The sequence below is a fragment of the Henckelia pumila genome, chromosome 2 (assembly GCF_033568475.1).
Source record: "Henckelia pumila isolate YLH828 chromosome 2, ASM3356847v2, whole genome shotgun sequence".
Taxonomy (NCBI): Eukaryota; Viridiplantae; Streptophyta; class Magnoliopsida; order Lamiales; family Gesneriaceae; genus Henckelia; species Henckelia pumila.
Window position 1 is genome coordinate 182413931 of NC_133121.1, and position 25231 is coordinate 182439161.

At 33.1% G+C, this 25231-nt stretch overlaps 2 protein-coding genes across 2 annotated transcripts; one reads left to right on the forward strand and one right to left on the reverse strand.

Moving 5' to 3' along the window:
- Positions 1-16765: 16765 nt before the first annotated feature.
- LOC140879116 (agamous-like MADS-box protein AGL29) lies at positions 16766-17599 on the reverse strand. Its single transcript, XM_073282772.1, has one exon. The coding sequence runs from the start codon at positions 17513-17515 to the stop codon at positions 16766-16768; it is 750 nt and encodes a 249-aa protein (XP_073138873.1). The 5' UTR covers positions 17516-17599.
- A 1195-nt stretch (positions 17600-18794) lies between these two features.
- On the forward strand, positions 18795-20051 carry LOC140883162 (GTP-binding protein SAR2-like). The gene is made up of 3 exons (XM_073289524.1): positions 18795-19039; positions 19138-19269; positions 19481-20051. The coding sequence occupies exons 1-3, from the start codon at positions 18911-18913 to the stop codon at positions 19802-19804; spliced, it is 585 nt and encodes a 194-aa protein (XP_073145625.1). The 5' UTR covers positions 18795-18910; the 3' UTR covers positions 19805-20051.
- The last annotated feature ends 5180 nt before the right edge of the window (positions 20052-25231 follow it).

Here is a 25231-nt window from a genome sequence, read left to right on the forward strand (position 1 = left end):
CAATGAAACCAATGAGGAAGAGGAGTTGAGTGTGAGTCATGACCTAGGTGGTAATTTATATGATTTAGTTGATGTGCCTGTAAAGAATTGTGTTGATTACTCAGTGAAGGGAAAAAGTGTTGTTGGTGAATTGGATAAGACCAATATTCCAGATATTGGTGAATTGAAGATAGGTGAAGATGCATGTGATGATGGATTGGATATTGGAAATGGAAAAAGTGTTGTTGGTACTGAGCCTGAGGGTGAAAAAAATGCAAAAAGTGGTCACTTGGGAACGAAAAGTACCGAAGTCGATGGACAGAATTCTTGTATTGAGGACTTGAATGAGATTGATCAATTGTTGGATAATCTTGTATCAAAAGTCGTTAAGGAAAATAGTGTTTTTGAGGTTGATATTTCAAAAACTGCATTAACCAATGTGTTTGAAAGGGATACTGGTGACTATATCTCTGAAAAAAGTGCTGGGGTCGATGAGAGTGATGATAATTCGAAGAAAGTTGCGAAAAACACTAATTTCCAATCTTCCATCGTCGATAATGTCCGAACGAGGGGTGATCGGGTAAAGAAAAGAAAGTTATCAATGTTTGTGACTCCACCCAGTACCACACCCAAGAGGAAGGGCAGGAAAAAGGTTTGACTTTTCTCATAACAACTTTAACCTTGGTTATTTGATTTTGAGGTCCTATATTTTACTTCGTGTTCTTGATGCTGACCATGTTTGTGTATTCTGCCGTAGGGAGGAAAAATAATTGATGTTGAGCTTGAACAAAATAAAGATTTGAGTAACCAGTGTATTAATCAATATCAAGGTAGAACAGATTTCTGTGGACATAAAGAAGTCAGTGCCGAAGAGAAAAAGTTGTTGACAGATTATCTTTCTAGGGATGACATCACGTATGAATTTTCTCACTGAAAGCTCGCTCTATTTGTTTATCAATTTTTTTACAATCATTTTTGATAGAATAGAATTCATTTTTTTTGTAGTGTCAATGTTTGGCAAGATGAAATTGTCCATATGTCAGAGTTCGTGTTCTGTGGTTTCTTGTTTGGTCAGCTTGTTAGCCATGAAATTATCAATGCATGTTCAAATGCGCGTGATGGAAAAATACAGTGTGGATAAGGGAAATGAAATATTTTTCATGGACACTTTGGTGCAGGTTAGTAGAAATATAAAAACATGATCGGTGAGTTAGTATACATTTCAGTTAGTTTCTGGTTTTTAATGTTATTTTGTTTTGTCTATCGTAGAGAGAAGTGTTTAATCTCCTTGGAAGAGTCGGGAAAAAAATGAAGGTCCAGAACAATGACTACGACTCTTTTTTTGCGGGACTCTCTGGTGCCTCTAAGTCTTGTTTGCAGAAAATTAACGAAGATACGTTCAAGAGATGCAAATACCTCATTTTCCCAATTAATAGCACAGTGCATTGGATTCTGCTAGTATTTCACGCGAAAGAGGGGATATTCAAAATGTGGAATTCAATTCCAGATTCTTTCAGCTTAAGGGCGTGTAGAACTTTGGTGAGTCTTTATTGTGTCATGTCATGTGATTTGTACGAATGTTTTTTTAATAATTTTTATCTTTGAAGGCATGTTTTCTGGTTGGATGGGTTCGCCATAATTCAAATTTTTTCATACCCGACTCTAATGTTTTGAGAGAACGTACGCGTCATCAAGGTGTATCGCTTGATTGTGGCATTTTTGCATGCATGTGGGTAGAGTTTCTAGCCCGTGACTCGGCTGAGATATGGGAATATCAGAATACAGTGAAGATGGACATATATCGTGCTCGACTGGCTGCAAGTATTTTATCTCATGAAAGGGGATTGCTAAAAAACAATTTTTATCAACTGTCTTTGTAAGCTTTTGTGATTGATGGAGCAATCTATAATACATAAGTATGTTTATATTATTTTGTAAAACTCCATTTGGGATTAAACAAGTTCGGATAGCCTCATATTTTGTTCAATTGAATTCAGGAATAAATTATCACATATTAAGAATAATCTCCTGAATAAATGGAATAATCTCTTTTGCGTGGTGCGATTCATGGGCTTGAACTGAATTTGTAAGATGTTAGCAGTGATATAATACAATATGACTATTTTTTCTGATCTACTACAACAATTTGAGTACTACCACTTAGTATAATTCCACTCATCTTTAATAACATGTGACTGGGAGATCGATCACAAATAATGCGCATTGTTGGGATAATTATTACTCAATCGAGAACAATGTGTTCCGATTATAGGACAAACATTGTGGGCAATAAGAATCACTCACTCCTAGTGGAAGTGTCTTTGAATCACAATGTTCGTTGCCACCAACTGTATGAAATAGGGGCATATTTTCCAAATTCCAAACTCGTGAGATGCTTCATATGATTTTATCTTGTCTACTTAAACAATTTGAGGACTATCATTTACTCTAATTCCACTCAAATTTAGGAACATGAGACCGAGAGATCGAGCACAACTAGTACGCATGGATGGGATAAATTTCATTTAATCGGGAACATTGAGTTCCGATTGTAGGACAACCATTGTGGGCCATTAAGATCACACTCCACTAGTGGAAGTGGCTTTGGATCAAAATGCCAGTTATGTAGAACAATCTCATTTCAATTTGGAATAATCTTCTTGAATTACGACACAAGATGACATGTCCTTGTGAACATGGTCCAAGATGCTCTAATACACTGCAAGACACTCATTCAGAGAAGTTTTCAATACCTCGAGATTGGTGAAACCATCACCCGAGTGTTTGTCTAGTAATGTCTTGTGCCACACTTCTTGTCTAAGGTGTAGGAGAAAGATATTGATCATTACCCAATAAGAGCACCATTTGTGGATGTCCATTGCCACTCAATGTACACAATAGGGGTATAATTTCCAAAATCCAAACTCGTAACTTGTTTAATATGATGATTTCTTATATTTGAGGACTATAAGTTACTCTAATTACACTCATATTTCAGAACATTTGAGTGCTAGATCGAGTACAACTAGTACGCAGGGATGAAATAAATATTATTGAATCGAGAACAATCTGTTCTGATTGTAAGACACACATTGTGGGCCATAAGGGTCACAGACTCCTAGTGAAAGTGGGTTTGGATCAAAATATCATGTATTAAGAACAAAATCAGAATTATGCGGAATAATCTATTTGATTTGGGGAACATGAAGTCATGCCCATGTTAGCAAGCACCAAGATCCTATAAAACACTGCATCACACAAGTGGAGAGGAGTTCTCAATACCTCGATATCGGTTGAACAATCACCCAAGTGTTTTTCTAGTAATGTCTTGTGCCACACTTCTTGTCTAAGGTGTAGGAGGAAGACATTGATCATTACCCAATGAGAGAACCATTTGTGGATGTCCATTGCCACTCAATGTACATAATAGGGGTATACTTTCCAAAATCCAAACTCGTAACTTGTTTAATATGATGCTTTCTCATATTTGAGGACTATAAGTTACTCTAATTCCACTCATATTTCAGAACATTTGAGTGCGAGATTGAGAACAACTAGAATGAGATAAATATTATTGAATCGAGAACAATCTGTTCCGATTGTAGGCACACATTGTGGGCCATGAGGGTCACACTCACATTGACCAATCAAAGACTTTGACCACCACCTACCCCTCATTATTAAGCTCTGTCGGTACACTTCATCCCATCCACTCACTTTTTGGTTCCAGTTTGGTTAGAGTTTTGCCTTTCAAAATAAAATTTCAATTTTGAAGATCGAGCACAATGGAGATAAATATTTCATCAAAATGTCTGTGTGGTTTCGGGGAAATGATATTACGAAGAGCCGGACCATGTTCGACCCGCCCGAGAGAGTTGTATTACCTCTGTCCTCGTGAGCTGCAACATCAGAATCGATTTTTTTGGTACGATAATTATCACGGTGAATCTCTTCAGAAATCTTCTAAGTTGAAACCAACCCCAAGTAAGAAAGGTAAAGAGAGCTGTGTGTATTCAATGCCTCAAAAATTTGCATCCTTCTCCATCCATGATTCAACGGAACAGCTGAATTACAAGCGTAATGAGCATTCGTCCTCTGATGCGCTACACAACCAGTTTATTAGTGCACCAGCGCCCGACCATATCATAGGAATATGTTGTTGTTTTGGTTGCACATGTTTTGTTCTTGTGCTAATATTACTTGTAGCTCTGTTTATTGTAATAATCAGACAGTAAGTTCCTAATTTATGAAGCTTTATTCCATATTAAATACAAGTTGTTTAAAATACATATCAGTTAGTCCCTGACATATGAAAATTTAAAGCAACGAATTATTTGCTTAGTTAACTGGGAAGACATCTTTCACTGAAACATTAATGACAAATATCATTTCTCAAATTAGCACATTACATATTTGTCCAATGTGTAGCATGATTGTTTACCACAAACAAAGATGGTTTTAGAAGAACCTAAGACAACACAATAAACTTGACTACACTACAACCACAACTCAAGATAAAATGACACATCAGATGGTTCCACCAAAAGCCTCAAACCAAGCGCAATCCAGCAATGCTTCCACTCGAACATGTATGCATTTTCAATTGTAATTTCATGCTCGGACCCCCTTCCAGTAATCGTTTTCTCCTGCATATTTGTAGAACAATCAAGATTAATTTCTGAAAAAGTTTTGTTAAAATTTTTTGCTAATAAATAACAAATAATTGAATCACTATTTTTTTAAAACAATTACAGCTACTCTATAGGTTCCTTGCAACTACGTCTGTTTTGTCCTCTCGCATGACAACGACCACATATTGATACACGTGTTTTAACTTGTGATGGTATTCTCTTCGTCCTTCTACGACCAGGCTGACTACGCACAGAAGGAGCCTGGATTACATCGGATTCAGCAACACAAGACTCACTGATGTCAAAGGTTGGGATATGATTAATATGTCCTTTGTACGCAACACGATACGCTTCGATCTTGAAATACTTGTCACAAAAATCATGCACAGACAGCGCTTTCGTCTCAATTGCAGAGCAGGCGTGCTTACACGGAAGTTTATTGATATGCCAAGCTCTACATTAACAAGTCATATCCACTAAATTCACGGCAAATGACTTTTCACCATCAACAACCTCAAACTTCCAATCACACGAACGCTGAACTCTTAATGTTCGAGATTCAATATATACGTTTGCAACAGACTTTTCTTTTCTTGGACTTAATTCCCTGGTCAAGAGTAAAGTTGATTCACGTCTTCGGTGCATCATTTTCATTATCTGCACGCGTATGTGATCAACTATAACAACAATAGGCAGATGTTGAGCTGGCCTAACCCAACTATTCCAACCCTCGGCTATATTGTTATTTATAACACTCCATCTATTACCAACAAACAATGAATTGACCCAACTTTGTGGATCAAAATTTACAATAAACCCTATGGCAAGTGGCATTGACTCAAATATATTATTTATATGTTGTTCGTACTCTTAAAAAGACGGAGCATACACAGCTTTCTTGAATACCGAAGACCAATGCTTTTTGTTATGTCTGGGATAACTTCTCAACATCTAAAAAGATTAATAACAATTTAGATTGAGCTTAAAAAATGATCCTATAATATGAAAAAATTAAATTCAAATAGCTCAAGGATACATAATTTCGAATGTACATGCTTCACGAAATTATCCACTAAATATCTCAAGCAATAAGCATGGCGACTCCCAACAAATACTTGATTAACTGCCTTGATGATACTGGGATATCTGTCCGAGAAAATTGTGAACTCGTCGAATGGAATGCATTGATAGTAAAGGAGCACACGACTCAAATGATAACAAAACCAATCTCAGTTCGAATCATTCTATGCATCTACTATGGCATAAGCAATTGTGAACAGATCATCGTTCACATCTTTCGACACTGCAACTAAGATACATCCTTTATACTTATTCTTTATATGAGTACCATCCAAAAATATCAATGACCTACAACCACTAACAAAACCAACGACACATGCATGAAAACAAATGAACAACCGTCTGAATTTTTTAGTCAAATGTTCAATCTCACACTCTACAACACTACCAGGATTAGTCTTTTTAACAACATCACAGTACCATCTTAATCTATCATAGCATCCTTCATCTGTGCCATGAATTTCATGCATCGCCAACTCCTTACCCTTTCATACTTTGCGATATTCTAACTCTAGCCCAAAATATCTTTGCAAGTCCATCTGCATTGTACATGGACGATAAGAGGGATCTCCTCTCAATTTTTCTTTCACAACATTCGCTATCCAATAAGTATCGGCTCTAGGATGCGCTCTGCTACGTAGATTGTTCTCAACACATCAATGTTGCAGTTTACATTTTCTGATAGCAAAAAGATTGTCTCTTTTATGTTTCGAAGCATAAATTCTCCAATCACAGCTCTTTTCACTACAAATCACAATAACCTTCTCGTTGTCATTTTTTACATAAACAAATGAACGTCTTGTAGCAACAGAAAAGTTTTTCAAACATTTCCTAAATTCACTGGAACCCTTGAATGTTTGTCCTACACCACGAATGCAATTAATCCATGCATCTATATTGTTGGAGCAAGGGGCCTGTTCAACCTCGTTATCACTCTTCGCCTGCGTGTCTTCCTCATCAACCCTTATCAGTTTAATATACAATTAATAAAATAAAAAAGAACAATAACCACAAAAACAAAAATTTAAATTTTAAAAATTAATCTTGGTTTCAAACATCTAATTGATAATTTATACAAAGCAATCTACAATATTTTAACTTTAATTTTTTATTAAAAATGTTACTAAACATATCAAAATAGGATAATGAAAATACGTCTAATAAAGTATTTTACCTTCCATCATTCAAGTTGTTGAAGTGTTCATTTCTTTTCTCTGCCTTCAATTCAATCGTCGTAAGCTTTACATACATATGAAGATGAATCATATTAAGGACATCATCATCATCATTCAATGACATAAGCATCTTATGCAATGGAGCTACGTATTGAAGAATAATGGATTTCGGAGATATTTCTGCACATTTTTTTCTCAGACTCGCAAAAATATCCATCAAGCTACAACCACTGAAGATTGAGATGACAAACAACTGCTTCTTGAATTTACAGCAACCCAAAAACGAAAGATTGCAAGGACCACTTCCAGATTCCATTTTCAAACTACAAAAGGAGAATGTTCATCAATACAGTAAATCGAAACATAATACATTTTTTCATAATATATTACACACAAACAATACAAAATAACAATTTTTCAGAATATTAGATTTTAATTCTAATAATTTCATTCACAAAATAAATGTAATAGTACAACACTAAAACCCCCAAATTAAGAATTAAAATTTTATAATCGAGAACAATACGAAATATCAGCTAATCTATCACAAATTCTCATCAAATGGACTGCATTCCCAGCAACATACGTAAAAATTGATATTGATAAGCTAATTTGTAAAACTAACCCAATGCACGAAAACTCAACACCACCTCTATAATCATAAAAAATCTCAAACAATTCCATCAATTCAACATTTTAAATTTGTAAGACATACATCAAGCTATGACAATAATTTATTCGCCCAAAATTTAAAAGATTTCAAATCTTAAATCTAACCTGCAAATCTGTGAAAATTTCACTTTGAGCACAAAGATGGACAATTGCCTTCAATCCACTTCAATGCAGATCTTCAACATTGCCGAAGTAAACACAGATCTGTGACATTTTTTTGAAGGATTAAACTATTAAGATTGACAGAGAAAGACTCGAGAGAGGAGAATCAAGAAGAAGGACCGAGGGAAAGCAACGATTTATCAGCAGAATAAGGTTTTCTTTTTTCTTTTTAAAAAAATATCAGGGTATTTCGGTAAATTGGTCAAAATAGGGAGTTGAAACAAAGAGCAGACTTTTGTCAGGGATTGAGAACAAAATATTTCTGAAATAGGGACTGAGAAAGTATATAAGTTTGTTATTAGAGATTTATCACAAATTCTGCCACAAAAAAAATTCATTAAGACAAGTCGTTTTGTCTATAAAATAATATGTTTGATTATATACCGGTTAATATTCTGTAAAATAAAATACTTATGTTACATATTATTTTTGCAATTAACAGGGAGAGATAAATATTATAAGAGTTCGTTTGATTGCATGAGACAACTGACTGAATATATATATATTTTTAAAAAATGTATTTTCTTAAAAAGCATAATGTTTTATTACAAAATCTGTTCAAAAAAATTTTAAATTTTATTTTGTTTTAGAAGTTAGAATTTCTGATTTTGGGCTTCTGCTTCTGATTTCAGTTCAATTTAAAAATATAAAAACAATATTTTTCAATGTTTATCCAAAACAACAAAATTGTTCTTTTTTTTTTTTTTTCCCTAAACACACTTTTAAAAAGCTCGAAGTATTTTAATATTTTTTAAACTACAAACTTGTACATCCAAACTCAAAGTCGGAGGACGCGAAATCAATGCAAAAATCCTATATATATTGTTTCCCAAAATTTACGCATATTTAATTTTTTTAAAAAATAAAATAAAATATCGCCATATTTATTGATTTTGTTGAGATATGATGGGCCAGATTAAAATATTTTGGGGCTCATGATATTGGCCCATCAGATCAAACTTTATAATGTTCAGTGTTATTATGCTCCGAAGGTTGCACCAATCAGATTCTGTTCCTACTTACAATACTTACTGAAATTGGATCCAATTTCAATTTTTCAAAAATTTTGTTTTCCTTTCGTAAAACCGACTGAAGCTGCAAAAAGAAAAAAGTAGGGCATTGATTGAATCGTACGTGGACAGCTCTTCTGAACCGGATATGGACTGTCTTACTATGGTGGATCTCAAAATGAGACGCTGAGGATTATCAACAGGAGGCCCATGCTTTAAATGGGCCAGGCCCTAATATGGCGGAGTTGGGTCGGTTATGCTAAAAAATCTTGATAGAGGCGGGCTCTGGTTCTCAGGCCCACCCAAAATTATGAATACCTTTTTTGAATTGTCGTGGATTGGGTAACTCCCGAACAGCTGAAAACTTTTGGACTTAGTGTCCAAATATAAGCCCACTATTGTATTTTTATGGAAATGAAAGCATCTCGTGGTAAAGGCTCCGTTTGGTATCAAAAGCCAAATCAAAAAATTATTATTTTTTTAAAAATATATTTTTTTAGTGATTGAAAGTGTTTATAGTGGAGTTTATTTCGATGTGGAGTTTCTTTATGGAAATTTTGTGAAAATCAATTGGCTTGATTTATTGCCTTAATTCGGAAATTTGTTGTCATAATGATTTCAAACTCTATTTTAACATTGAAAATTGTTACTGTTAAGGAAGTATCTTGTTTTTTTTTTTTTTGTGCTATTGGACTAGATATCATGCTTAGGTGAATGTGTACTGTGATAATTCAAGCGTTATTGATATATGCAAAAATCCAGTACAACACCCTCGAACCAAACACATAGACATTTGACATCACATCATTAGAGATTTGGTCGAGAAAGACATGATCTGTATTGCGTTTATTAGAACTGATAACCAATTAGCTGATATTTTCACCAAAGCATTGTATTTCAAGAGATTTTCCAATCTAAGGAAGTCTCTCAGTTTGTGTGTATTATAGACAGAACTGAGATATTGTCTGGAGTGTTGCCAATACCCTGCGACAACAACTTTTCATGCATGTGCATCTTTAGGTTCATTAGGCATGTTGCATTCATGCATTTATTCTGTTTTGTGATGTGTTGGATACTTTGTAACCATTTACTAGTTTTCACTCAGGATTCCTTGCAAAAGTGTTTTACAGTTTAATGAGGATTAATTGATAAAGAGTTCTGTCTAAATCACAAAGTAGTGGAGAGATGTTCGTGTATTCCATGATCCTGTCTCAAGTGAAAAGTGATTTCGCAAATTCAGAAACTCAAAATAACAAAATGGTTAAATAAGATCATCTCAATCATCAAATTTGATTGAAAATCAGAAGCAAATGGAAAAAGCCACCTAAAGGGGTCCGTTGAAGATCGTTCCTTTAGTGTGCATGCTACCACTTCTGTAATAATGAATTTAATGGCTATCTGGAAATAAATTTTTTTGAGAATCCTGAAGTGTTGCTGGAAGATGTTGCCAATATCGTGGATAACACCTCACTTGTCAACATATTTTTTTTGCATGTGATTGCATTTTATTGCATTGTTACACTTTGTTTTAGACATAATTAAGACATGCATATTTATTTTTATGGTGAATATATCTTGCTGAGAAGTTTGAAGTTCGAAATAAGCAAAATTTAGTGATTTGCCCAATCCACTAATATTTTGAATTGTTTTGTGATTGAAAGTGTTTTTAGTGGAGTTTATTTCGATGTGGAGTTTCTTTATGGAAATTTTGTGAAAATCAATTGGCTTGATTTATTGCCTTAATTCGGAAATTTGTTGCCATAATGATTTCAAACTCTATTTTAACATTGACAATTGTTACTGTTAGGGAACATTAACTGTGACCAAGTGATTAAGAGGTGAAGGGTTTGTTGTTTAGATTTGATCTTATCATCAGAATATTTTATAATCTTGTTACTAATTGCTCACCCTCACCACATTATCACTTCTACAGAATTTTGTCGGTCCTTGCATTATTGTCAAATTCTTCTCTTCTTATTCTAACTGTTCAAAATTTTATGGCAGAGAAAAATTTTTATTCACTGATATTCAAACAGAGATGGGCTACAAAGAAGATGTTGAGCCAGATATTGACAACACATCTGACAACATCTTAGAGGATGATTTTTTTTTAAAATTGAGATATTTGATGGTCATTGTTACTGCTGCTGATCCATATTTGATGGTCATTTTTACTGCTGCTGATCCATCCCTTGCATTCTCTGCTGAAGGCTCTGAGGAATCTTCCTCAAAAGCAGATGTTGCATTAGATGCTGCTGACATTCCTGCTGAAATCTTAGATGAGGAGTATTTGATATGGTAGAATTTTTCAGAATTCGGAATTTTCTGGCCACTGTCACTGTTATGACACCTTTCTATAGGAAGCCGGTGTTGCTTTTCTGCAGAAGATGTTTCTGCAGGTGTTGCTGACACCCTGGACAACACCTTGGATGAAGACTACCGAGTAAGCCAATCCTATTCCTCTATTTTTTTTAGAATGCTGCAAATAATTGGCAACACTATGCCAATTGTGACTTCTTTGAGGACCACATCATTGATTTGGAAGCATATGGCGCACAAAATCTGGTAAGAATTTTCTAACTCATAAATATGTTCTCTACTGTGTTATATGCTACTCTTTACTGTAGACCTATGGTCTTGGAATTCTACTGAAATTTGACTAAAGCTGTGCCGAATCCTATTTCGCAAAATTTGGGAAAATTCATGTGAGGGTTCATATTTTTCGAGTTTAGTCCTACTGTGATTAATGAATTTTTTAACCCACCCGAGGTGGAAGAAGATGTGCAGCCTGCTCTGATTAGATAGCTTATGTTATTTACAAGACTGCAATCAAGACTTGAACTCCGTCCACAAATTCCATCTTTGTCACCAAACAACAAGTTGGTGTGTTGTTTACTATAGGAACTGGAGCAGCTTTGAACTTTGGAAAGCTTGTGTTTTACTACAGTTATGCAATAGGCAAATTGTGGGTTGGTATCTTACATGCTCATGTTTCTTTCTTTGAAATTTGTTGTGCTAGTATCTCAATATTTTGAAAAACATGATGATGAGCTTTTATCTGCTGTTGTTGAGGTCCTGAAGCTTGCACCTGCATTACTTAAAGGCAACATGAAATTGGACCTACCTTGGTTAGAAACAGGTGCTGCTGCAGATGTTGTGGCAGATATTGCCAACACCTCCCCTGCCACTGCCATATTTGTTCCTCCTACTTTAACTCAACAGTTGGATTCTGTCGTTGTTCATTTTCAGATGCTGCATGTTGAACAGAAGATTTTACAAGCCAAAGCAGACATTGCTTGCTATGAAGCTCTTCTGTCTCAATATCTAATTTTTCCTGGTGTAGGTACCTCTTCTGGACAAAAAGGGGGAGAAGATGTTGAATCTGATGGAGAAGATAGTGACTCTGACTCTGATGAAAAAGAATCTAGTTCTGGCGAAGCAAATGACAGATTGTCACAGATCAATAAGTTTTAGTTTTTTTGTGGTTTAAGTTTATTTTGCTCTGCTATGATTTGTCTTATGTTTTTGCTCTGATCTGGTTTTAATCAATGTTAGCTTGTTTGATTATAACTCTTTGATTGGTTAAAAGTTTTTTTCTCTGCTCTGACTTAAGTGTTGTGAGGAGATGTTGGGAACATCCTCGACAACATCCAAGCTTTGACTAAGGGGGAGATTGTATTTTCGAATTCATGTAGAGAATTGATATTCAAGAGAGTTGTGATGTGTGCTGAATTGATTAAATGTGTTTTGTGATTCACTTCTGAACATGTATTAAGTATTTTTTGATCTTGCCAAGTGTTGTGTGCAGGTGCATGTTGCCAACATTCTTGACAACACTCAGAATTGAAAGATCAAATTCAGGGGAAGAACTGGTTTGAGAAGTTTGAACTCAAGGGGAGTTCTGAGAATTAATATTCAGGGGGAGTTGCTGAATTGGTTTTAGATGTTTTGTCCAGAAAGGCAAAAAGGGGGAGATTGAAAGGATAATTATTCCTTGATATCTTTCCATGTTTTGAAAGATTATAATATTGTGTTTTGCCTTTCTAGGATTGATAGTTGATAATTGTGTTTCCTATCTATATGTTTGATATATTTTAAACTAGGAATTGTTTTGATTTGAATTGAGATAATATAAATATTCCTAGATTTAAAATATGGTTTCTTGGACTTGAAGTTTAGATCTTTTTTAATATCTTATTGGTTGAGATATTTTAAATAGGAATTGTTTTATATTGGATTATAGAATGATAAATTCCTATATTTTAAAGGGCTTAAATATTTCTATATTTACTTGATTATTTGTAGGAGATATTATGCACTTATCATAATATATCTCTATCTCCTAACTTATCTTTGTTTCCTTATCATTGTAGATTCAAGTTTCAATTAAGGAAACAAGATCAAGTCTGTTTGGAGATAAGTTGACAAGCTTAAATAGAAGAAAGAACGTAGAGATCTGGGGCTTGGAGAAAAACAAGAGAGCGTAGAGACGAGAGATCTCAAGCCGTAGAAGAGAGATTTAAGCGTACAAAATAAAAGAGAGAGTGATACGACCAAGAGAGTTTTGAGCGTACATTGTGAGAGACTTCAGCATACACATAGAAGATCTGGAGAATCATAGAAAAGCTGAAGGACTCGTAATAGCTCTGGTCGTTGTTTTCCGTAGATGCCTTGAAGGTTTAGAGAGCACATGAAGATTGAAGATTGAAGTTTGCGTTGCTCTCGTATTTTGGCATCTAAGGGCCAACTCTATTCTCTTGATTTTCTTGTCTACCTTCAGTAGACTTTTAAGAGTTGGTTTATAATTGTTTTATTCTTTATTTTCTCACATGCTTTGAGAAAATTGATTTTTACAATAATTCACTAGTTTTAGGGTTTGTAAAACTCTTTAATTTATTTTCTAGTGAAAGTTTTGCCCTGAGGCGCTGCAAGAGTATTTTATATTCTTGCTTAAATACTTGAGTCTGATTTGTTTGGTTGCTTATCTATTTTATTCATGCTTTCAAAAATTTTGATGCATGTTAATCAAGGTGTTATTGAAGATGTTGTCAACACCTAGTGACAACATCTGAATCTGTTTATATGTGCAACTTTTTATTACTTTAGTAATTGTGCATATTTACTCTTGAGTATTTTTATTGTTGGTTTGCTGTTACTATTCACGTTTTAATATTTTCGCTGCATGTTGTGTAGGATGTTGTCAACACCTAGTGACAACATCTGATTCTGATAATTTTTATGGATCATGATATCCCTTACACCAATAAATTATATGGGACCCACATGATTTGAACAAATAAAATACATACACCTATCCCATGAGGTAGGTTGAAATTTTCCTTATTTATGGGATTATCACAGGCTTTTTCTAAAGATGATTTAAGTTGTTTTGTGCTTTTTCTTGGACGTTATGTGGTGAGTTCTGTAAAAGGAAACATGAGTATTATGGGAATTTTGATTGGGTGTATCATCTCATTGAGGAGTTTAATGGCGCATGTTTAATTTCAAAATACAATGTGTTGGCTTAGATGAGGAAAGGAGATCTAGGTGGGAGAAACCCCCGTCAGGGCATTATAGATTGGACGTAGATAGTAGATTTAATGCGGGAAATGGCTGGTTTTTGACGGGGGGGCTATATTACGTGTTTGTTCGGGGACTGATTTGGCAGCTAAAGCAAACCCCATTTGCAATCCTGGATCCATTTTTAGGGGATAACTTTGGTCCATTCTACATTGTTTGAGGCTTTGCAAACAATATAACACTACGAACATTTGGACTTATGTCGATTGTCTAGAGGCAACCCGAGCGGTGATGGATTCTGAGCATTTTGGATCGGACGATAGTTTGATCACTATCATTAATGAGCTAATTTCGAAGGATGCTTTCTTGGAAATTTATCACATGTTTAGGCAAGCCAATTCAACAACACACTGCTCTAAATCGTCCGAGTCTTGTCTTTTGGTTTTTATTTGGTTTCCCACCTTGGCTAAAAGGTGTTGTAATGAAAGACCTTTGATTTATATGAAGTGTTTTTTTACTAAAAAAAATGCCATTTTGTGAGGACATCACAATGTGCATGTTGTTCATAGAAGACAACGGAGGATCTGAACCGCACAATACTCCGCTTTTATTCATGCACGATTTTTTTTAAAAAATTTAAAAAACTTATTCTTGAATTTACTTTAACTATTAATCATGACTTAAAATATAACATTTCCTATATTTGTTTTTAGAAATTCAATAGAATATACATTAGCAAAGAAATGTTTTAATAATTTTAGGTATTCGCTTGGTCTGGTTAAAAGAATAATTGATAGATTTGTAATAGGTGGTAACAATTTTTCCGACCAAAATGCCCTCGATCCCTATAACTTTTATTTTTCCTATTTTTGAAATTAAATTATAATTACAGATTGACAATTACTTTCCATTTTAGATATATTTCCATGAATAAATACACACGCATACATAAATATTTAGGATATCTTATATTATTTATAAATTCAAAATTTTACATAAGAATAAATATATATTTTAGTAAATTGAAAATGGAACAATAAATTTAACAAAATCAAATAGGTTTTCATGGTTCTCATAAAATTCCAAATGGCTAAAACATTTCATTATAAAAATAGTTATTACTCCGTGTGTTTCAGATCTGGTTTGAACATACGTATTTCTGAAAACACCACACACATACATGGGTTAATAGAACATATTTTTTTTGTGGGAAGTTTTTATAAATATTAGGATTTAACATAGATCATATATGCAATTATCCATACATCGTGCAGGAAAAATTGCATTGTTAGACCTTTTTTTAATCATATAATTTTTCAATATTTTGTCTAAGTTTATCTATTTTTTATTCAAAAATCACTAAATCAATCGAATATTACTTATTTGACTTCAATACTCTCCGATATGGCTCATTTGACAAGAATTAACCATATGTTATACAAATTAAAATCAATTACGCAAAAATAAAGAAAAAACGGCACCCAATATTCACAAATCAAGAAAAAAAACTTGTCATTTTATTTTTTTTTAATTATGTATATTTTAATATGTGTAATCCAAACTTAATTCTAACCACATGAGTCTTATAAAAGAACAATGACGCTAAATAAGTAATATTTGGTTGATTAGTGATTTTCGATGAAAAAAATATCAAAAAACTACAAAAGTTACTGGACTAAAATCCAACTTTAAAAAGTTATAGAATAAAACAAAAAACATACCAACTTATACTATTAAAATTACAATTTTTTCCTAGCTCATCATCTATTATTATGACGAGACTGAAACATAAAATCCAACATGACTGGAAATGAATATTGATTGTCAACTTAAATTGTATATTATTTCACAATTTCATCTGTATGTGATATTAATCTCCGAATCCCAATAAACACAACTTAAATAAACCAACACTACATCTTCAATAATATATTTTAAATAATACTTTTTTCTTCAATCAATTCACGCCATATAGGCACTAGAGGCCTGTTTTTTTCAAACCCGAATCTGGATTAATTGTATATCAAACTCACGTAGGTATATGCTTGAATTCCAAGTTCCAACATAGAATAACAGATTTTCTTTTTAAAAAAAACATAGAATAATAGATACATTGAATGTAACAAAAGGCCAATACTTTTGCAGAATTGCGAAAATCATTGAACCATAGAATTAATAACTTAAAACAAATTAATTTACCTGTTCATCTATCAATATAATTGTATAATTAAAATACAAGTACAATTATTAAACACACACAAATATTAATCAACAAATATCTTATATATAAAGAACGTATATAGTATCACATTCAAGTTAACTTCTGATCATCAACATATGACAACCAAACTTAAACATAAGAAAATCAAACTAATAAAATTAGTTCAGTATCTGAAAAATTAATTAAAGTTGAACATTATATTAATCTTAATATGATGATATATATTATATTCGAAATTCCATTTACATGAACAAAAGAAAACCCTAAACTCAAGAATCCCTCCTCCCAAATTCATGATTAACCAGAACCCACAATTCAAAATCCCATATTCCACATTTGAGGGAAATAATCACCAGAATTATAAGTCACATTCTGCATATGATCATAACTCATCATTTGAGGAGCAGCATTCATCACATTATATTGACCATATGGATCAACACTTCCGCCGAATGACGCCCCATTGTTCATCATCATCATCATCATCCCTCTCCGCTGATTTTCCAGGTAAGATTGTGCGTTAAAACACGTCGGAAAACCCGAGTTTTCGTCGATCCGTGGATCAATCATCAATGGTATTTCGGCTTTCCTTTGCTTCAACAGATTGATAGTTTCTTTCGTGGACTCCATCTTAGCAGTTAGCACTCCCACGAACATCTTCAACTCCTCCGACGACAAAGAATCGTAGCGTTCGTCCCAACTGGGATACTTGGCTTCTCGGACCGTCTTTCGCACTTTCTCAATCTCTTCTTCGAGTTTTGTTGTTCGATCTTTGTAGAACCAAGCCAGATCATAGGTTCTTGATCTCGAACATTCACCGGCTAGCGTCGACGTTTTGTAGGATTCGAGCATGTTCGCTGCCTGGTCCGGATTGTTCGACCAAACAAATGGCTCGGTCCCCTCGTTCTTGAGCGGCGGCGGGTACGTGATCAAGCACACTTCCACGCCGCAGAGAGTAGACAACTCACTGGCCTTCTTCTCGAGACCTTTCTTCCTTGATTCGTATGTTCTTCTTCTTGCTTTTGGATTGTCCAGAAGTTCCAAACGTAGCCTGCATCTGCCCATCTTCAGACTAAAAAAGAAGAATTCGAAAACTGATTTCTTGAAATATATATGAAAATTATAAGAGCGTTTGAAGAAATTTCTGCAGATGATAATGAGGGTTTTAATTTTCTGACGGGATCGAAGAGTTTTAATGGATGGGAAGCATTATTTAAGAATTTTCTTGTAAGAAAAACAAGAAAATATATATAGAATGATGATGTCTTAAAATGTGTTAAAAGTTTCTTAATTTACGATTGGGGTAAATATGGTAACAAATCTACAAGGGGAAAAATATTTTTGTGGAGAATCTTGATTCTTGAGATATGATTTGATAATTATGACGTTATAATATCGGATCGAGGACTGTTATTATCTTATAAAAACATATAAATTTTTGATAAAAAAAGATTTCCTATTTAAATACTTTTTTCTAATTATTTTATAAATTAAGAAAATCATGTTAAAAGTTTTTTAATTTAATATTATATCTGAATTTTTAGACGACGAAAGTTATTTATCATAAAAAAATATAGTAAAGATTAATGAAACACAATTTTTCTTGAGTGAAAAGAAAAATTAAAAACACAAGGAATTAATTTAGATTTGTAGTAATTATTAATTGCCTCGCTGCCCAAGATACTCTAATTCTATTTCCTATAATATAATCATACGAAGAGATTTTTTAAGAAATAAAATTATGTACTATTTACCCTAGATTGGGTTTTTAAGAAAAAAATTATGATGTAGTGAGAATATTTTTTCAAATCATAACTGTTATGTATATTTATTATTTTATTCACCCAAAAATAAAAAAGTAACAATGAAAAATAGAACAAACGTATATCAACATTATAACATAGTTATATTTTATGCACAAATTTTATATATATATATATATATATATATATTATATGCACATATAAAATACAAGCGTTGGACTATTTGGGAGTATAAAGGTGACGACTCTCAACCAATAAAAATTTTACTTTCCACACAAATATGTTTTTTATATTCTCAATGCAATTTTATTAATTTATTTCCTTCAAAATATGAATTGTTTATCCATATTTTCATAGATTTAGAGGTTACATTAAAAAATAACATATAATTTTTAAAACAATTTATTTGACTTATACTTAAAAAAATAAATGAATTATAAAGTAAACAACAATATTCAAAAAATGATCGCAATCAAAAGGTGATGCCTCTTAACCAGTACCAATCTTCCACGTACTTTAAACTTCATACTTTGGTATTTTCTGCTACGTACACCGGCTCATGCTATAAATCTCAGGCATTTCGTCTCCTTTGTTATTCCGAATCATCTAAATTCAGAGAAAAAAGTTGCAATTTTTCATTTGGGTTCTATTTTTTTGATTTTCTTGCTGCGAATTCAGGGGAAAAGGTGGAAAAAAGATGTTTCTTTTGGATTGGTTTTACGGAGTATTAGCTTCTTTGGGGCTGTATAGGAAGGAGGCCAAGATTCTATTTTTGGGTCTCGATAATTCTGGGAAAACAACTTTGCTTCATATGCTCAAAAACGAGGTTATAACTTATAAAACACTACTATATATATTATTTTGGGTATATATTGAACATTTCTCAAGTTACACAAATTGCTGATTAGTCATATTTGGATGCAGAGGTTGGTGCAGCATCAGCCCACACAGCATCCAACGTCTGAGGAACTGAACATTGGGAATATAAAGTTTAAAGCTTTCGACTTGGGTGGTCACCAGATTGCTAGAAGAGTCTGGACTGACTATTATGCTCAGGTTAACATTCGATTTTCGACGTTTTTTTTTACTTGGTACATATCTGATCATAGCTTCCGATAATCTCGTCGGTTTTTTTTTTTTACTCTGTATCTTTATCTTCTATATGGATATATCTCTGTTTTTTGAGGACATGAAGATGGATTATTGCACAACCTTTTGGATTTCGTGTTTCTTGAATCTTTTTTTGTGTGAATGTGATGGTGTAAAGGTTGATGCGGTGGTGTATCTCGTTGATGCCAATGACAGAGAAAGATTGGCAGAGTCGAAGAAGGAACTCGATGCACTTGTGTTGGATGAGTCGTTATCGAACGTCCCGTTTCTCATTCTGGGGAACAAGATTGATATGCGATATGCTGCTTCAGAGGACGAGCTGCGCTACCACCTGGGCGTAACAGGTCTCACAACCGGCAAGGGTAAGGTCGACCTGGCTCACACGAATGTTCGACCTCTGGAGGTTTTCATGTGCAGTATTGTGCGCAAGATGGGATACGGTGAGGGCTTCAGATGGATGGCTCAATACATTATTAAGTAGGCATATTCAAGAATGAAGTGTGCATCTTTTTTAAGCCCGCGTTTGCGGGTTGGTCCGTTAGATATGTGGGAATCAAATTGTGCCATTTATGGTGATTGTTGGAAGAAAAACTTGTTAAAGTTTAATGTAGGCCTATGCAAGAATGGAAGGTGCTTAATTCTTTTCGAAACCAGCGTTTGCAGGTTGATCCGTGAGATGTAATCATACGTTCCATATTACTATATTAGATATGTGTGGGAATCAAATTGTGCTAGAAACTCGTTTTAAGTAATGTTTTAGAAGGATTTTACAAAGGATTTTTTTGTTTTTTTAACAAAATTTTAAACCTTAGTCGTGAGTAGTTGCTCTTGATTACTTAGCGATTTGACGTTTGTATATACCTAACCTCGTTGCGTTTCTTTAACATATCTAAAAAGGAAAACCCCATAAAAATACTTTTTGATAAAAATATGTGTGTACAAAGAATATAATTTTTGGAGATGTAATGATATGATTGCTAGCTAGTTCGAGGTACCTTCCTCCTCAAGAACGAAGACCGGAAGAAGAGACGAATATGAATTTAGATAGAAATTTCATTATATTTTCATTTCAATCCCACGTCAATACAATTTTGTTTATTTTTTATACCATCAAGTAGTAATTACGTACATTTCAACAATAACCGGTACTTACTAATTATTATAACAACTTCGCATCGGGTAATTCGATCTAAGATGAGTTAATACCCCATCTGCAGGATCAAGGTCATTGATTGGCCAATTTTATGTGGGCTCCACATGATTTTCATGTGGAGCCCACATGAAATGCATGTGTGGCCACATGATGGCCACACAACTGCAGTGGGTATTCAGTATCGAATTACCCCTTCCCATCATGCAACCTATAACAAGTACCTAGCTAGCTAGATACTAGATAGGTAGTTAATTTGTACTTTTGCACCATCAGTTCAATAGGAGGTTTTTTAGGGATGAACTTATCACATTTTCTCGACGACACTTGCAAGTTATGAGTGTGTTCAAGTCATGATAAAATTTCATGCTACCTGGTCTTCCAAGGACTATTAACTTAAAGCTCTATGGTGAATTAGTCTTTCACTCTTTCTCTACTTACATAAATTCGTGAAGCTATCATTAAAACTAACTATACATAATTAATACATCGGTGTTGTTCAGATTGGAATAGGGGTGCAAACGAACCGAATCGAGTCGAATAATGGTAAAATTTTAAGGCTCGAATTCGGCTCGATAAGAGTATATTCGAGTTCGAGCTCGATTCTAAGTTCGATAATTTCAAATATTTGGGCTCAAACTTGGCTCGAAATGAAGTTCGAGTTCGAGTTCGGTTCAAAATATTCGAACCTATTCGTGAACTATTCGAATATTATGGTTCGAAAAGCTCGAAATATATATATTTATTATGTAATTATATTATATTAATTAAATATTAAGGTTCGCGAACTATTCGCGAACTATCGAACAGAGAAATTTTGGCTCGAGCTCGGCTCGAAAAAAAGTTCGAACATGTTCGAATTCGGCTCGAGTTTGAAAAGCTCGAATACGAATCAAATATTTATCGAGCGGACTCGTAAAGCTCACGAACATGTTCAGTTCGTTTGCACCCCTGGATTGGAAGTCCCAATATCATCATAGTCACTCAACTCATGATTTGGAATATTCCATCTTTTAGGAAATTTATTATTAGAGTGAACCCAATATATATTGATAAATTTGACATTCGATGTGCTAGAACTAGAATAATTTGACCATAGCTTTCAAGATAAATCCTTGCGGTCGGTTCACTGCAGGAAATTATTTGAAAATTTAGATTGGAATCAAAGTAAATGTAATTTATAGTGAATGACTCTTTACGGGTTTTTGTTTTTTTGTGGAAAAGAACTCTTTAAGTTTTTGAAAATTAATAAATCTAACTGCTATCAAATTAATAAATTTGAAACATTCAGTTATTTGAGAATTTAGTATTTAATGAGACCACATCTTTGTTGGGCTACCAACTATATCTTCCGACCCAAAATATTGAGCTAGGGAAAATTTGGACTAAAATTAATAGGACTTAGGCTCGTACATTTGGACCGACCTTAGGCGGACGCCTATCCAATGTGCAATGGAGGTCTCCAACCTAGACCATGGGTCACCCATTGATCTCGTCCAGGTAAGTATGGAACACAATGTCCCCCGGTCATGTTATATAAATCCAAGTTTTTCGTATAGTTGTGGGACAATTATTACACGATGGGGATAATTAGGTCAATAGACCTTTTCAAAATTCAATTTCAAAAACTAACCCTCATTTTCTAAAACCCACGTTTGACTTTACAAATTAGGTAAATAACCTCCAATTCCCCATTACAGCACTTCGGACGATTTTATATTCACAATTTATTTAAAAAAAAAGTGAGAGAATGGATATAAAAAACAAGACTAATTCAAATAGTATTTATATAAAAATTCAAATAAAAATAAAAGAACATAAACCATATCATATACATGCTTATGTTGATACATGAGGAAGTATGTGTTTAGCAAGTAAACATATACTTCCAAGCCATTATTGAAAGAAATATGATCAAATATTAAAAGTTCGAATAGGAGATGGATCAATTATCATGCTTGATACAGTAGCAGAAAAATTAAAAATAGAAATTGAGGAAACAAAATTTGTAATAACTATTATATACCAAATCGAATCAGGAATGAATATTATAATAAAAAATAATTTTTTAAGACAATATCTTTCTTTTATACAATTTGAAGATCATATAACTTTAAACAAAAGATCATCAATGATTTACATTCCTAAAATACGAACAACATTTCGTGTAGGAAATGAAGGATTTACAAAGAATTTTCATAAACGAAATACAAACCCAATAGAATTAAAAATAAAAAATATTTTAATGATTATCCTGAAAAAGAAATCATGAAAAAATTTCATGATATTTGTTCTGAAAATCCTCAAGACAAAATTAAGAAAAGAAAACAATTTATCGCTTCAATAAAACTTAAATACCCTAACATCACAATCCGTAAAGCACCAAGAAGATGCAACATGGATGATGTAAAAATATTTGAAAAGAGGTTCCAAGAATTACTCCAACTTAAGATAATCATTCCAAATAAGAGTCCACACTCTACACCAGCTTTTTATGTCAGTAAGAAAGATACTGATAAGAAAAGAATGATAATTGATTATCGAAAAATGAATAATGCAACAATTATGGATGGATATTACATCCCAAACAAGAATGATTTACTATCTTATATAGGAGGAATGAAATACTTCTCCAGTTTAGATTGTAAATTAGGATTCTGGCAAATTCATCTAGAACCACAAACACAATTACTTACATCATTCAGTTGTCCAAAAGAACAATATCAATGAACTATATTACCTTTCGGACTTAAACAAGCACCAGATATTTTTCAAAGATATATGGATGAATCTTTTAAACCATATGTAGATTTTTGTTGTGTTTACATAGATGACATATTAATTTACTCAAAAACATTAGATCAGCATTATAAAGATCTCATGACAGTATTAGATATTTGTGATAAAGATGGAATTATACTTTCTGAAAAGAAAGCACAGTTATTTAAAACAAAAATAAATTATCTAGGATTACAAATAGAAGATGAAAAACATTGTTTACAACAACATATACTTCAAAAAATTAATGATTTTCCTAGTGAAATCAAAGATAAAGATCAATTAAGAAGATTTCTAGGATTATTAACTTATTATGGAAATTACATTAAGAAACTTGCAGAAATCAGAAAACCTCTTCAGGCAAAACATAAACAAGACTATAAATGAAAATGGTCTAAAGAAGATACTAATTATATAGACATTATTAAAAAAAAATAATTAGTAATCTTTCTGAGTTATATTTTCCTTCAAACAAGGACATAATAATAATATATAATTGAAACGGACGCTTCAAATGAATACTGAGGAGCATGTTTAAAAGCTTATACATGAGAAAAAAATTTAAAAGAACTTACTAAAACAGCTACCAGGAACAATGAAGAATTATGTAATTATACATCAGGAACCTTTCAAGATGCACAACTAAATTATCACTCAAATGAAAAAAGAATTTTTAGCTTTAATATTCACAATTAGAACTTATGAAATTTATCTTATTGCTAAACCATTTTTAGTAAAAACAGATAATATGAATTTAACATATTTCAAGACATGGAAAATATCAAGAAATGCAGGGAGAAATGCAGCAAGGTTAATAAGATGGCAATTGGAATTGAACCATTATTAGTTCGAGATCCAGCATGTCAAAAGAACGGATAATTCATTACCCGATGCATTAACCAGATAACTTCATCCAAATTATACTATCCGTAGTAACGATATAACAAAAGAGAACCTAAGTGATCCAAAAAATGACTACGAGTCATCCGAACATGCCTCAGAAAGCATGATGAATATAAATTGATGAAATGAGATTTATATTCAGAAACATGCATTATTTTATGGCTTCAAGTCATCCGAACATACCTCAGAAAGCATGGAGAATATAAATTGATGAAATGATATTTATATTCAGAAACATGAATGACTCTATGAGTAAAATAATCAATCTCATTTATGAAAATTGGTTCAATTCTTGCAAAAAAATTCATAAATGCAATGATACGCATAATAAAACTATCATATATATATATATATATATGTTTTCTTGTGCAGGATGGACAAATTAAATCAATTAGAGGAAATATTGATCGACATACAGGAAGAAATCCAAATTCTTCAACAACAAAAAAAGAATGTAATCGGAAAAATTCAGAGTATAAAAGAAAAGATGACAACCTCGTCTTCATCATCCTCACCAAGAACACCAATCAAGATAGCAAATCCATTTGACAAAATAATGGAGATTAATGAGAAACAGTTAGTGGTCACAGCCAACACTAACAACAAAGAAAAAGAAAAGAAAAAAGAACCGGTGGTCACAACCAACACCGAGAAAAATGAAAAAAAAGAAAGGACGTTTAAAAACGCCCTTGAAATAAGAGAAAGAAAGATGGTCAATTTACGACCACAAAAACAAATTTTTGAAAAAACAAATTTTTCAAAAAAATTCAAAACCGAATTCTTCGAAACATTAAATTATTTTAGAATAGCCAAACCATCTGCAGGATCTTGGCTACAAACTTGTGACACACAAAGCATATCAAGAGCAAGAATACTGCAAGGTGATCCAGCGCATGAAGTCGCAAGATTCTTTTCAAATGGATTATTAAGTGGATTAGAAGTCAGTCCCAACAATCAAGAGATATAACTATTTCCATATCAACTAAGAAATAGTATCATTTAATTCAAGAAAGCAGTCTTTAAAGACGATCCAGTATTAATGTTGAAAATTCATTTAACCCTTCCAGATTGGGATAA